At 50.4% G+C, this 13,856-nt stretch overlaps 1 protein-coding gene and 1 pseudogene across 1 annotated transcript in view; both read left to right on the plus strand.

The window, feature by feature from the left end:
- The window catches only part of TUBGCP3 (tubulin gamma complex component 3), a 45,340-nt gene extending 41,980 nt beyond the window's left edge, over positions 1-3,360 (plus strand). The window contains exons 21-22 of the mRNA XM_088530209.1: positions 348-464; positions 2,168-3,360. Coding sequence (XP_088386335.1) covers positions 348-464; positions 2,168-2,326 — 276 coding nt within the window. The 3' untranslated portion in view covers positions 2,327-3,360. The remainder of the gene's footprint in view (positions 1-347; positions 465-2,167) is intronic.
- A 6,700-nt stretch (positions 3,361-10,060) lies between these two features.
- Positions 10,061-12,301, plus strand: LOC104571917 (endoplasmic reticulum lectin 1 pseudogene; annotated as a pseudogene).
- The last annotated feature ends 1,555 nt before the right edge of the window (positions 12,302-13,856 follow it).

The raw sequence follows: 13,856 nt of genomic DNA on the forward strand, positions 1-13,856 counted from the left end.
GGGGCCCCTTTAGGCTCAGGGAATGGAAGCAGCCTCTTCTCAGTCTTTTCAACCCCCTTTTCAGGGGCGAGACTCGGTTAAGCTGAGCTTCCCTTGGTAGCCTCTCTTTTCCTCCGAGGGCTGTGAGATGGCCTCTGTGTAATCTGTCCTTGTGCAGGAGGCCTGTTGTTCATCTTGAGTAGCCTCAGGTGCTACCCAGCTGCCATGCGGGCTGGTGGTTTCGCTGGCACAGGCTACATGTTTCTTGCTCTGCTAGTGCTCAGTTGAGCAGGGCTGTTTGGACAGGTAGCAGGTTGACTTGGGAGCCACTTGGGAAGACTGACCCGTTATTTGTTTGGTCTCTGTAGGGCGAATGGGGTGTAACTGCATCGGAAGAAGAGGAAGAAAAGAGGAGGATAAAAGATTTTCAAGAATCAATACCCAAAATGTGCTCACAGCTTCGAATACTGACTCATTTTTACCAGGTGCTCCTTAGTTATATTTTGTGCATGGATTATGAGTTTTGGTATGGAGATATCAATTTCAAATGCAGGTTAGGTGTTAATACTGCATTTATATGTGTCATTTGTGCATTTCTTCTTCTGTTTTTGCTGGTCTGTTTAGAAGTCTGTGTTTGCTGTTCTTTAACAGATTTCTGTGATTATCTGTGTTCCACTGATAAAGAGGGGAAAATTTGCCATTCCATTCGTTTCCTCAGGCTTTGCAAGTTACTGTTAAAGTCTTACAGAAACGCTCCTTTTTTTCAGAACCTGTGAACAGGGGCAGTGGGTGAGTGGTCAGGGCTACATGCACCTTCTTTGAGGGGCCCTTATTCCCCCATCGTCTTAATTTCTGGCATCTGGTTTGAAAGTTCTCTCTCCTCAGCAAAATCAGCTCTTAGCTTGCGTGGAAAACGTGCCAGAAGGCAGCACAAGGGTGGGATACAGCCATAGCTGCCCCACTGGAAACCACCCTCCTAGCACAGCTCATCTCCTTCACACGTGGGAAATCCTTAATGTCTTTTAGTGTGCCTTTTAAATGCTCTTATTTATCACGTTGGGAAAACATGTTAGTTTTATTTAATGATGTTAAAGCTGAATTTGACCTAGACCTCCTGGACCAGATTTATTCCTATTTTTCCTTGATATTTCTTTTATCTTCTTTCTTTTTACTTTTTACTCTCCGTAAATATGCATCTAGACAAATATTAAACATGTAATCATGTGTTGTTTCCCTGGTAAAGGACTTTTTTCCCCTCTGAGTTAACACACCCATGTTTTCTTTTAGCTTGTAACAATACAGTAGGCACAGGTTATTTATTGCAGTTATAATGGCAACTCCGTACTTTTTCGGCATGCGCACAGCCCTTCCCAACACTTCTCTCCAGCAGTTTCCACCACAAGATCCAGTTCTCTGCTACCTATAGCTTTGCCAGGATATAGCTCCCCTGGATGAAGTGCTGCATTGCCAAAAGAGTTCAGTTCACATGGAAGTTTGAAGGAAAATAGGTCAGAAGTGGCAGGCTCAGGAAATGCTTGCGTCTGCCAGGGGGCTCAGTCCCGCAGACAACCCCCCGCAGAAGGCAAACGGGCTGCTCACTGGGTCTGCAGCACCCGCTGCCCTGCGCCGCGGATCCCCTGCTCTTCAACGGTGCTACTTGCTGCTGTGGCGCTCCCCCTGTGGCTACCACAACTAGGTGCTGCAGAAGCAAGCAGCGGTTTCAGGCTGTTTTGGCCTGGCTTGTCCTTGCAGCCTGGGGCCATGTTGAGTGTCCTGACCACCTGGAGGTGTCCTGCTTGCACGGCCTGAGTCCTCAGTGGTCTCCAGTGTGTTGTGGGGCTGGCCTGGGAGGGCCGGGGAAGGTGCTGGGCAGCCCCTGTGTGAGGAGCCTGGAGAGCTGCCACAGGGTGAGGAGGCTGCTCCGTTTGCAAGTCAGAGCTGGGCAGGCTGAAGACACTGAGCTGTGTATGGTAGCAATTTCAAGGCAAAAGGAAGATTCTGAGTTTTTGCAGGAAGTGTGAATACAATGTAACTCCGTTGCTAACAGTTATTTATAAATGCTTGTGTCTGCGTTTCCCTGGATTCTGGCTGCTTCTTTGCCAGACGTGCCAGAGGCCACCTCATGTTCGCGTAGGAATTACATCTGACCTGTTCTTAGGGATCTCCTGTCTTTTTCTTTCTCACTTAGGGAATCGTCCAGCAGTTCTTGGTCTTGCTGACAACCAGCTCCGATGAAAGTCTTCGATTTCTAAGCTTTAGATTGGACTTTAATGAACATTATAAAGCAAGAGAACCAAGGCTTCGTATTTCTTTGGGCACTAGGGGCAGACGAAGCTCACATATGTGAAACAGTTTCTAGTAACTGCACCTCGGTATCCGAAGGATGTTGAACCTCTTGTTGGACAAGGCAATCAGTGTCAACATAATTACACCAAGTGGCGTGTGATATGTGTCCACCATTTCTGCAGGCAACATGTTTCTCCTCATGTGATTGTGTGACACTCTATAGCAGAAGGCAAAAAAAAAAAGAAAAAAAGAAAAAAAAAGTATGTTTTTTTACACTGATGTTTATAAGACAACCAGATTAAATGAGCTGATGGAACCTCTTCCAATCAGCTTGTTAATCATCCTTTTCCACAAATGCTATATTTACTTTGGAGCTTTGTAAGCTCCCTCCACTGTAACTTTTTTTCTGTGTCCAGCAAGTTGCATCTTTTGTTTTAGGAGGCACCCTTTCCTTTTTTAACAAGAAAATAAGAAGGTTATTTTTTCTATATACTTGTTCTATTTGAAAGTAGCTTTTGTTAAAGCTGACAGATTAGAACCCAGAGCTAATGTCCATGTTAGGAAGCTATAGAAAGCATTTTCCTATGCTGATTTTCAGTGTTGTGGTGTATTTGACTGTGTGAGAAACTCTGTATCCTGGGACATAAACTTAATTCTGATTTTCTTTGTTTTCAAAGAAGCTGTTGGCAGTTTCATGTAGAAATGATTTAATGGGCAAATTCTACAGCTGCTGAACAGGAGCAAACCATAGGAGCGAAGCAGGAGTGAATATATTTCACCTAAGATATTTTAAGAACAGAAGATAAAGCCTCACTACTGTCAAAGGAGAGTGTCCATAAGGATAGAAGTGAATGAAATCTTTTGTGTTGAGAATCTGGGATGTCAGAAAGAAAGGGCCTTGTCTAAGTTTGGCTATATTATTTCTCTTCTTTCCCTATTTTTGCATTGTAAATATTTATATATTGATGTCCAGATGCAAGGGTGGGTCGGGGTGGACACAACACGACTCTTCTTTTGCAAAAATGCCATGATGTCAGGTCATTTATTATGTTCCACGTACAAGCTTAGGAAAATAAAACACAAATATCTTTCAAACACTTGTTTGTTTTTTTGTAAGGGAAAGGTGATAGTGCTTAGACGTCATAAGAAGGGAAACACTTCCAGTTAGGAGTGTAATTGGTTTAAAGATCCCTTCCTATTACAGGGCTTTGGTACAGGTATTAACTGTAGTCAAGATTCTGAGCAGCCTGTTGACTGGTAGTTGCTCTCAGCTGCACGAAGCCTCTGGGCTTTTCTGCCCTGTGTCTGCTCTAGCCCCTGCAGAGCAGAGGCCCCTGCCTGACCATTCCAGGGAGTTTGCTGTGAGCCCTAGGGGAGAGGAGCTCTCCTGAGGATGATGCACCCAGCCCACAGCTTGTTCGTTCTCTGGGTACCAGAACTCCAAAGTTCTGCGGCAGCGTCTGCAGTCCTCAGTTGGGTTGAAGTGAACATGTAAGGCTTTGAACTCTGGGCCCCAACCACCACCCTTTGAGGTTTCCCTACATGAAGACCCTCAGGTTCTGCGTGTGGCAGAGCACTGCGCTGTCCCCAGCAGGCTCTGCTCTCACATTAGGGGCCATCTCTCGCAGTGTCCCCCTCGCTTCTCGGCCCCAGATCTGACAGGATTTGGCGGAGCAGCTTCAGCGAGTTCACTTGTGCTCCAAGGCTCACCTGTACTGCCCTACGCGGGGTGAACAGACCCTTAATCACAGTCCAAGCTGGGAAACTGCTGCAGTGATGGGACCAAGGACACCCCTCAATGCAGCACATCTCTGACAGCTCCTGTCATGAATCTGACCATTACCAAAGTGCTGTGCATTGCACCCAGCCACAACGGACCAAGACAGCCAAGGACTCACACCAGTTTAGCCCAACAGTTATCTTGGTCTGTTCAGAAGTGGGACAAGGAAGCAAGAGCAGCTATGGCTGCAATATTCAACAGCAAGCTCTTCCTTTCTTCTTTTGCTTCCTGCTTATGCCCTCTCGTCCTATTTTGCAGGATCTTCTTCATCAGAGGCAGCAGCACGATTAGGTGTCAGCTCTTTTCTGCAACAACGAGAAGGGCTTTCTGGAAAGAGGCCTCACTGCTAGGAAGGAAGAGTCCTCCTAGGAAAGCTTCCACCACACCTCTCAACAGAGCACTCTCAGCAGCCCACCAGGCACTCCACAATACTACCACTACCCAAGTTGGGTTGCTAAAAGATAAAAGGTGTAAGGAATGTCAGAAAAGAGCAACTCACTGTTTTCTTTTTCTCCGCAAAAAAGCAAAGATGTAAGAGAGAGCCATCAAATACAAGAGAGAAGCCGAGCTGGCAGCAATGAAGACCAAGCGGTGCTTCTCCCTGGATTTCTGAGCTGCAGCCTCTGTATCTTTGACATCACCAAGACCTGGAGGAAAGACGACAATCCCGTACATCACTGGGTTCTGCAGTACTGTCTGTTTGGGCATCCCAGACAATGTTACCTTCCTAGTTGTTACTACCACTGATTCTAGTGCCTTGCCATTGATGGACAGTAAAGTGCATTTACACTTCTCATGGGCTTATGGCCCCTGGGCAGTGAAAGCCTGAACCATCACCTGGCCTAACGGTGCCTCAGAGCTTCAGGGAGGGCATGTGTGCCGGGCAACGTGGATTCCCCAAGAGGGCAGTAAAACAGGCAAAACGAAAGAATAACAACAACAACAACAACACTAATAATAAAGGTAGGAAGCCAGAAAACTTACCCCTGTGATCTCCCTGAAGCTCAAGCGAAGGCTCCAGCCCCTGAGAAGGTGGAGAGGCAGGGCCTCCAGGGACATCTAGAATGACACACAGAGGAGAAAAGGGTAAAATACCTGTGACAACACAGGTGTTTGAAAAGGACCTCCAGTACATTGAAAGGGATGCCCTACTTAGGCCTAGATTTGCACAGCAGCAGAGGGGACTGCACCCCCTTTAGCCTGGGAGAGGGCAGCTCTCACAGGAAACCCATAGCCATGACTCACCCGTGGGCTTCCCCAGACACTATTTGCAACCATCTCCACCCACCAGAGACAAAAGCCATCTACAGAAAGCTGCTCTCGCCTTGTTTTAGGCCATGTCCCGTGCCCCAGCTAGCCTTAACATTAAAAACACACTGAAGACTACGCTCATTGAAGAGACCCTAAACAAGCTTGGCCTCTTGCCAGCCCAGGCAAGGTGTGAAGTGCTACATTGCAGCTCGGATCAGTCTCTTTCTCCTGCGTGATCTGAGGTGTCTGCAGACCTGTTTAAAGCACTTTAACTCACCAGCTGCTCTCTCCAATTCCTCCAAGATTTCCTGCAGAATGTCTGAGGACTTTTGAGGAGACTTTCCTGTTTGGGCCTTGTACTTTCTGCGCTGAGGACCTAAACACAAAGCCTTATGTTATATATCATGGGAACACGATAAGCACAAGTAAATGCTGCTTCGATCAAGCAAGGCACAACAGGAGGCACGTAGGCAGCACTCACGTGTACGATTCCCCAGCAGCTCAAATCCGGCTTCTAGCGGAGAACTTGCTGAGGCATCAACTACTGTCACATCTGTAACCAAAGAGACAAGCAGAGCTCTCCCTAGCTATTTCTGTGAGATCCCTCATATCCGAAGGGCAGTGAAGGAGCATGGAGGGTCTCTTTACACCACAGCACTTGTCTCTCGCTTCCACTCCAGAGTCTTTTGAAGACATTTATTGGGTCCATGCAAAACCCCACTGTGACTACAAATGTAAGCATGCTGTGAAAGGACACTCTGCTGTTCACATAATCTCTCATCACGACCCCCAAAAGCCTCTAGGTTTTGCTGTAGGAACTGGGGAAAGTTTGAAGCACAAGGCAAAGCACCCACTGCATTTCTCTGCAGCCCTTCCAAAGAAATCTGCGCTTTTGCAGGCATGTGCCCCGCCATGGACTTAAGCTACGCAGCCCGTGCATAAAACCCTGAAATGCAACGCTCATTGCAGGAAGCGAACACAATTCCATCACTTACTCTGGGCAGGCTCCTGAGGCTCAAAGATGGGAGCCAAATGAGAAGCCGGAGGGTCCCTGCCTGCAAGAACGCCTGCAAGCAAACACAGACGAGTTTTCATTACAGGCTGCAATATCCCTCTACGGAAGCAACTTGCCAGGAACAGAAAGGGGAATGGGCAAAACAAAGGAATTGGTCAGGAGTCTCCAATCTGCAGGGGGACCAGCCTGGGACCTGACACCTCCCCAAATCACCTTTGAGGCGCCACCCCGCAGGCCCCAAGAACCCCAGAACAAACACGCAGCCTCTCAGTGCTTCCCCAGAGAGGTCTCTAATGCACCCCAAGGAAACCCGATCTCTAGCAAGAGGCAACCTGCAGAATCACAAGACAACAAGGATCGTTCACACTGCTCACACTCAGGAACCCACTGGCCAGTGGAAGCCTGGCCCAGCGCTCCCCCTACTTGTTCTGCTGCCCTTTGGTCAGGGCATGTGCTTTGTAGACCTTGGCTTTCTCAGCACTGCACTGAAGAGTGGGAAAAGGAATGCTCGCTTGTTCCACTGAGCATCTGATGGTCCACTGACAACTCACCTCCAGGTTCAAATCCAGAATCCAGATAGGAAGAGTGATCTCCATCACCTATGTCCATATCTGTTATGGAAACAGCTCGCATTACTTATGCCCGCAGGCTTCCTCACATTTCAGTGTTAGTGAATAACAGTGGGGAACAGAGAACCACAGCAAGGCACTTGTCTTGCCCTTCCTCTCATAACCATCCTGCAAACGCTTGCCAGGTGCATGCACAGGCACTGCTCAGGGTACAAATCTAAGGCAACATGGAGTGGCCAGGAGAAAGGACACCCTGGAACTCACACAAGCTGCAACCTCCCAGGTCTCACTCTACTCTTTTGTGGGTCTGAGCATCAGCCAAGCACCGATTCGGTCACACCACACACCAAGAAAAGACCAAGGAAACCTAGAAGCTTCTTCTATCAAGTGAATACATCTGGACTACTTACCCTGAGGATCCCTCTGAGGCTCTGCAGCAGCAGTAGGTCGCAAAAAAGCTGCATGACCTTTGTCTACAGGTGAAGCAGAAAAAAGGACATAGGTAGCAAGTTTTCTTTTTAAGCTGGTAACAACTTTTTTACAATTGTAAGGAATGGAACTGTGGGTATGTGAGGAATACCATCATGATATGGCACAAATGCATAGCTCAACAGTATCAAAGGTGTGGAAGGGCAGGGAAGACCTTTTCCCTCCCACCTGGCAGCTCTCAAAGGCAGGGGAAGCTGCACTACTTACCCCTGGGGTTCCCCTGGGGCTCCAAAGTACCTGCGTGGCCTGAAGGGGAAGGATGAAGTACAATTTTGGGCAAACAAAATAGTACAAAGAAAGTTCTTTCAGGGAAGTAAAAAATGACTACATACCCGTGGGAAGATCCGGAGGCTGTGCCGTGGGGTTCAGCTTAAAAGGTGGATAATCCACGACAACCACATCTGTAATGACGCAAGATGAGAACAGAGTGTCAGGGGAACAGCTTCGCATCCAGCTAAGGGCAAGAGCCACCCGAGCAGAGCGCGGCTTTCAACCCCTCCCACCAGGGCTCCCAGCCCGTCGCCGCCCTCGCACCCCTCGCGCCGTCGCTCGCTCCGCGGGGCCGCCCCGGCCCGGCCCGCCCGCCCTACCTGGGCCCGGCGCTGCCCGCGGAGCAGCGCGGCTCTCCCGGGCACGCAGGGCCGCCACGAGGCCGAGCAGCAGCAGCAGGCGGCGCCCGGCGGCGGACGCCCCCCGCGCTCGCTCCATGCTGCCCGTGGCGAGCGCGCCCCGCTCCGCGCCGCTCCGCGCCTCTCCGCGCCTCTCCGCACCGCTCCTCAGGGGCAGCACAGCGAAGCGCCCCGCCGAGGCAACGCAGCGCAGCCGCGCAAGGCACCGCGCCGCAGCAGCTCCGCGCCACGCACCGCACCGCTGCAGCGCAGCTCCGCGCCCCGCTACCGCCCGGCACCGCGCGGCGCAACGCAACAAGCAGCGCAGCAGCGCGACGCGGGACGGGGCAGCGCAGCGCGGGGCCCGTCTGTGAGCTCACGGCCGCCCTCCCTCCCTCCCTCCTTCCGGCGCTAACGGCACAGAGGCCTCCCGCCGGGTCCCTGCCCTGTGCGGACAGCCCGGGGCTGCTGGCGCCCGCGCTCCTGCTGCCCCGGGAGCCCTCGGGGCAGCCGCCCCTCTTCAACGTGTGCAAAACTCGCCTATGGATGTCATCAGGAGAGAGTGACACCCCCACGCCCCAATGCCTTGTGTGCAGGAGCCTACTGAACATTCATGCTCGTGTAGATAAGGAAAATGTATAAGCAAGGGAACTCATCATGGCTTCCAAGGAAAGATTTGCATAATCAACTCAAATAAATAGAACTGACTCCTTCAGGTGTGCTCATCCTCTGCGCCAGTAGTGGCAGAGGAGACCTTCTTCCTGCAAAGGTGAGAGGAATGAAGAACAGAAGAGCTTGCAGGTCCATTGCTCAGCTCAGTGAGTGGTTCTGTGACATGCCCATGTATGAAAAGGCAGCATTGCTTTTGTAGCAATGTCAGTGCTTGTTTACAGCTGCATGATCACTTTGGCAGCTTTTGAAGAAGAGGCCTTCCTCCCTTTAGGTATCTTCCCAGTCTCTCAAGGCTACTTGCAAGAGATCTGAGGAGGGTGGAAGGAGCAATAATTGTGGATCTAGTTTCTGTGCAGGCACCTCTGGGTTGCTGGTGGCCGCACTGGTGCAGCTGCCCCAGGGAGCCCCCAACTCTGTCTGTAGCCCTGAGCAAGTATTGAAACAGGCAACTTGGTAACCACATGCGGGAGACAAGGACTGCACACGCCCACAGAAAATGTGGAACTGAGCAGCAGCAGCAGAGAACCTAAAGCAACCAAACTCAGTTTAAACTTCATTAACATATAGAAAACACACCATGAATATGATCATAAGAAAGGAATAACTGTCCCCGCCACCCCCATGCCTCAGATGTGGAAGCCTGTGCGACGCGCATGCTCGTTTAGATAAATGTCTAAGCAAGCGAACCGCTCATGCACTCACAAATGAAAATGTGCACAATATACACAAAACACGTAGTACAAGCCAAACTCCTTTGGGTGTACCTCCATTGTGAAGGATTGCCAAGCACCTGATTCTGCACAGAATGAAATAAAGATCTTTGTGCAACTCGGTGTGCGACTTGGCTTGGTGTACCGGGGATGCTCCCGCAATGGGTTAAGAACGTGTCTTCCCTTCCCGCATCCCTATGCTCTGATGTATCTCTGGGTACAAGAGACTCAGCCAAGAGGAGCTGTTGTTGTTGGAGGAACTTGGAGGTGTGAAGCGCAGCAGCTCCGAGAGGCTCAGGAGGCTCCTCTAATGCAGGAGTGAGTATCTGCAGCCTTGGTGATGAGGGCAAGCAAACCTTTTGGAAGTGTGGGAAAGAGAACGGAGTTCCCTCCATTTTCAGGTCTTCTGGCTGGTGACTCTAGTCTAAGTCCTTACCTTTGCATTACACTGTTCATTTGTTATTCTAAAACTTGCCGCAACATAATCCAGTTGTTTTTTATGCTAAGCTTGCTCATGCCACAACAGACTTGGAGCTTTGCATATGAGGTTCTCCAGCTGCATTGGAAAACATTACATTTCTGCATGTTCCAAAGAGAATGAGTAATTTCAATCTCTGACTGTAGAACTCTCCTTCATGTTCTGCTGTTGTACCACAGCACAGGTACTTCTCAAGCAGCTTCAAGCAATTTCTGATCACACCATGGGTGTCCAGGATGCTCAAGATGCCCAGAATGCCCCGACCTACTTTGGAAGAATTGTGGCAGAGGTTGTAATTTGAATGTAGAAGGAAACAAAGTCAGCCGGTGGTCAGTAGTGGTATCCCTAGAGCATAGCAGTCTGACTCCAGTGCTTGGCATGTAACTTCACTCGCTGTGGCCCGTCCAGTGACCGCAGTGCAAGACCCAGCTCTTAGCCTTGCTGAAACCTCATATGGTTGGTCTCAGCCTCTGCCATTCATGCAGCCTGTTCAGATCCTTCTGTAGAACCATACTCTGCTCAAGCAGATCAACTCTTCCTCCCCGCTTGGTGTTGCCTGCAAATTTGCTGAGTGTGCACTCAACCCATTCATCCAGATTGTTGACAAAGTCTTGCAGGCAGCCTGGAGCCAATGATGGGCAGTGTCTCCTCCGCACATGGGGGAGCTGAGCAAGAGAGGCAGAAGCTCCAGCCAGGCAGCCAGCGCGTGCCCAGGCAACATATCGGGCGGCTTCGCATGTGGTCGGCATGTGATCCCCTCGCTGATTGGCTGGTTGGGTTGCTGGGCTCCGTATGCTGCCGGGCGGGGCAGGGGCTGCTCCAGGATTGGAAACTATATAAGTTGTGTTTAACCGTACATGAAGGTTTTCAGTTCACCATCACAGAGACCCTGCTACTCAATACACCTGCAAATGGCTCCCTAATGTGGGGCTCGAAGACTAGCTGTCTCTCTGGTTGCACCGGCCAGCTGAACTCCGGGATTCACGCTGAAAGGAAGCATAAGAAACACGCTGAAAAGAAGTGTCCTTTGTGCATGCACAAAACGCCTCTTGAAAGGAAAGAAGTAAGTGGCTGGGAACTACAGGTTCATACCTAACAGAGGAACAGAAGGACCAAGTCCGTTCCTTCACAAGGTGCAGCAAATGGCGCCTGAACAGGGACAGAGATAGGCGACAGATGCGCTTGTCGCAGTGGGGTGTAGCTCGACTGAACAAAGGCTGAAAGGAAGCCATGCGCATACAAGTGCCTCCTGCAGGACGGAGGTAAGCAGTCAAGAACAATGGGGAACTCCATGACCCAGGAGGGGAAGAATGCGGGAGACGTGGCTGATTTGAAACAACACGTGATACAGGCGCATGAGCAAGAACCGCATCCAAATGCTCAAAACAGTGTACGACTCGCCAACGTGGGATAAGGTCGGGGTGTTACTGCGGGACAGGGCAGACGGCCGGGCACCAGCACAGGGCGGCGCGGGCCGGTGCCGGGGGCGGCCGCGCTGCTCAGCGGGATCCCGCTGTGGGTGGCAGGCGGGCCGCGCCGCACCGCCCCCTTCAGAGCAGCCCGGCCCGGCACCGAGCTCAGCCTGCCCGCGAGTGGTGCTCTGTGTAACTACATCATCATGACTGCTGCGGATATCCTTCCGCTCATATCCAGTGGCAGTGAGGACGAAGACAAAGGCTACAACGGTCCTACTCCAGGAGAATTGTTGGAACGCCTTTTTAAGAAGAGAAAGAAACTGGTCAGAAAATCAGCATCCAATAATACTGTCTTGGGAAGATGATGATAAAGAACCCACCATCAGAACCAGATCAAGAAGAAAAGGAAAATCCAAAAGAGAGTGCAAAAGAGATACCTACAAAAATATAGAAGAGTAAATGACCCAATACTATCCTGTAGAAATGAGAAATGGCACACCTTGTAGTTTCAGAGAAAAACTACCCGGATCAAGCACAGTGATGTACACCTGCCATCCACAAGCTAAGCACGAGATCTTCTCCATAGCCAAAATCACAACTTGTGAATATGAAGGGATTATACCGACATCTCTGTTATGCAACCGTCCTAAATATAGGTTCAGGGCTTCCCCTGTGAATGACATCTTTTGCCAGCCACTACCAGGATCACCACTTAAACCGCATAACCTCAAACAGCTGGAGAAACAGCAAGAATTGATGAAGATGCCTTTTAGAAGAATTCAGGAGGAAGAAATGTATTCAACAAAAGAAATCCTCCATCCATAAACCAGTTACTGTTGGAAACCACCAATTATTGACTGTGGGAACAACCTATATCTCCAAACTCACTGATGACCAACTTACAAAGGAGTTTCTTAGTGGCTCCTACTGCTTCCATGGCGGGGGTTGGTTGGTGGAAGTACGAATTCTGCTACCACAAGGTTAAGGAAAGCAGACGAGGCCCCGCCAATGCTACAGTATTTTGTCGGAAAAGAACGATCCCAACCTAGTAAAGCTATGGTGGAGGTGCGGGATCCAGGGATGGGCCATTGGGAAAAGCAGTACCACTGATAACATGGGCGCGAGGCTGTGCTTGTGTCTCCACAGATCAAGGCCTGCAGTGGATTCCTGCACGATGGGTCCGACCAACACTAGCGGCGGCCTCCTCCTCCCTTTCTTCATTATTCTTACTGGAATCATAATGGCAAAGAAAAAACAAAAAAGAGGGGGAATATGTTGCAGTCAGCCTGGAGCCAGTGACGGGCAGTGTCTCCTCGGCAGATGGGGGAGCTGAGCGGCAGAGGCAGGAGCTGCAGCCGGGCGGCCAGTGTGTGACCAGGCAGCTCATTGGGCGGCCTAGAGTGTGATCAGTGCATGATCCCTTGCCTCATTGGCTGGTTGGGTTGCTGGGCTCTGCGTGCTGCTGGGCAGGACAGGGGCTGTTCTGGGCTTGGAAGCTCTCTAAGTTGTGTTTAACCCTAAATGAAGTTCTTCGGCTCACCATTACAGAGACCCTGCTCCTCAATATGCCCACAATAAAGATATTAAAAAGGATCAGCCCCAACAGTGACCCCTGGGGAACACCACTGCTGAGTGGGTGCCAGTGGATTTTTACCAGCCAGTTCTTCATCTGTCTTCTTATCTGTCTAAACCATGAGCTGCCATCTTCTCCAGGAGAAGGCAGTGGGAGACTGTGTCAAAGGCCTTGCTGAAGTCTAAGCAGACCACGTCCACAGCCTCTCCCTCATCCGCAAAGCAGCACTCCAGTCATGAGAGTGGTCCCGAACAAGCTTCAGTGATGGCGACTGTGTCAATGTTTTCCTGATGCACCATGGTCGTGAGCTGATCCTATTTGTTGTCCATGCTGTCCATGCATCTACACCACAGCACACAGCATGGTATCCCCTCATCCTGGCATGCTGCCCCTACGTGATCCCAGGTTTATCCCTCTCCATACCTAGCTTAAAGCCCACTCAATGAGCCCCACCAACTCCTCAACAAGGATTTTTTTCCCCCCGAAGGACAGATGAACCCCATCTGTCGCCAGGAGGCCAGGTGCTGTAAAGCCTGCCCCATGGTTGAAAACCCTCAAATTCAACTGCTCGCACCAGCCTCTTAGCCATCTGTTAAGCAGATGGCTTTTTCTGTTCCTCTCAGCATCCTTCTGCGATAGTGAGACAGAAGAGACCACCACCTGCACTGCTGCTCCCTCAAATGATGGACATCCCCTTTTGATGGACTTCAGTCTTCTGTTGTCAACTTGGATCATCAACAACTTGGAAAGAAATAATAGATTTTGGTCAGAGGGAGTGATGAGACCTGGGAGCCTCTTTTGCAATGTCCCCAAAATAGGCCCACGGGAGGCGAGAGACCTCCCTGTGGGAAGGATCTGGTCTGCAAATAGGGCCCTCAGAAGGTCATTCCCCACAATTACCCTTCTTTTCTTTTTAGTGGAGGCAGTCTTAACATATGGGCTTGACTGCCTCACCCTAGACAAACCCCTAGATGGACCTCAATCCCTGCCCTCACTTGGCTGTTCCAGGGCCTCATATCTGTTGTGTATGG

This window comes from Tinamus guttatus, unplaced genomic scaffold, assembly GCF_059628265.1.
Source record: "Tinamus guttatus ecotype Peru unplaced genomic scaffold, ASM5962826v1 Tinamus_guttatus_pri_ptg000030l, whole genome shotgun sequence".
Taxonomy (NCBI): domain Eukaryota; kingdom Metazoa; phylum Chordata; class Aves; order Tinamiformes; family Tinamidae; genus Tinamus; species Tinamus guttatus.